The sequence below is a fragment of the Meleagris gallopavo genome, chromosome 1, assembly GCF_000146605.3.
Source record: "Meleagris gallopavo isolate NT-WF06-2002-E0010 breed Aviagen turkey brand Nicholas breeding stock chromosome 1, Turkey_5.1, whole genome shotgun sequence".
NCBI classification, from domain to species: domain Eukaryota; kingdom Metazoa; phylum Chordata; class Aves; order Galliformes; family Phasianidae; genus Meleagris; species Meleagris gallopavo.
This window is the reverse complement of record NC_015011.2, coordinates 41,408,668-41,408,947: the sequence shown is the minus strand read 5'-3', so window position 1 is coordinate 41,408,947 and position 280 is coordinate 41,408,668. Positions and strand designations below refer to the sequence as shown.

The following is a 280-nucleotide window of genomic DNA, read 5'->3' as shown; positions in this document are numbered from 1 at the left end:
GCCGCTGCCGCCGCTGCCAGAGGCAGATCCGAGATATAAAAGACCTGGCCGGACGCCGGCCGCCGCTCTAGTCCGTGCCGTGGCGAGAGGCCCGCAGCGGAGCGACAGCAGCTCGGGGCTGGCCGAGGGCAACCCCAATGCGTGGACTATCTGCCGCTGCAGCATGCTGGAGCTACAGTTCAGCTGAAGGGAGTTTGCACACGGCCGGCTGGGCTGGACTGCAGCGCTGCCGTTCCTTATGAAGAAGGCACAAGTGAGTGCGGTCGGGGGCGGCGGGCGC

The 280-nt window shown here is 67.9% G+C and overlaps 1 protein-coding gene across 2 annotated transcripts in view; it reads left to right on the top strand.

Annotated features, from left to right (window-relative positions):
* The first annotated feature begins 10 nt into the window (after positions 1–10).
* The window catches only part of KITLG (KIT ligand), a 52,803-nt gene continuing 52,533 nt past the window's right edge, over positions 11–280 (top strand). Inside the window, exon 1 of one of the 2 annotated variants that reach the window (XM_019613664.2) lies at positions 11–253. In XM_019613664.2, the coding sequence (XP_019469209.1) occupies positions 239–253 (15 nt within the window). In that variant the 5' untranslated portion in view covers positions 11–238. The remainder of the gene's footprint in view (positions 254–280) is intronic. The other variant, XM_010708899.3, reaches the window with a different exon arrangement.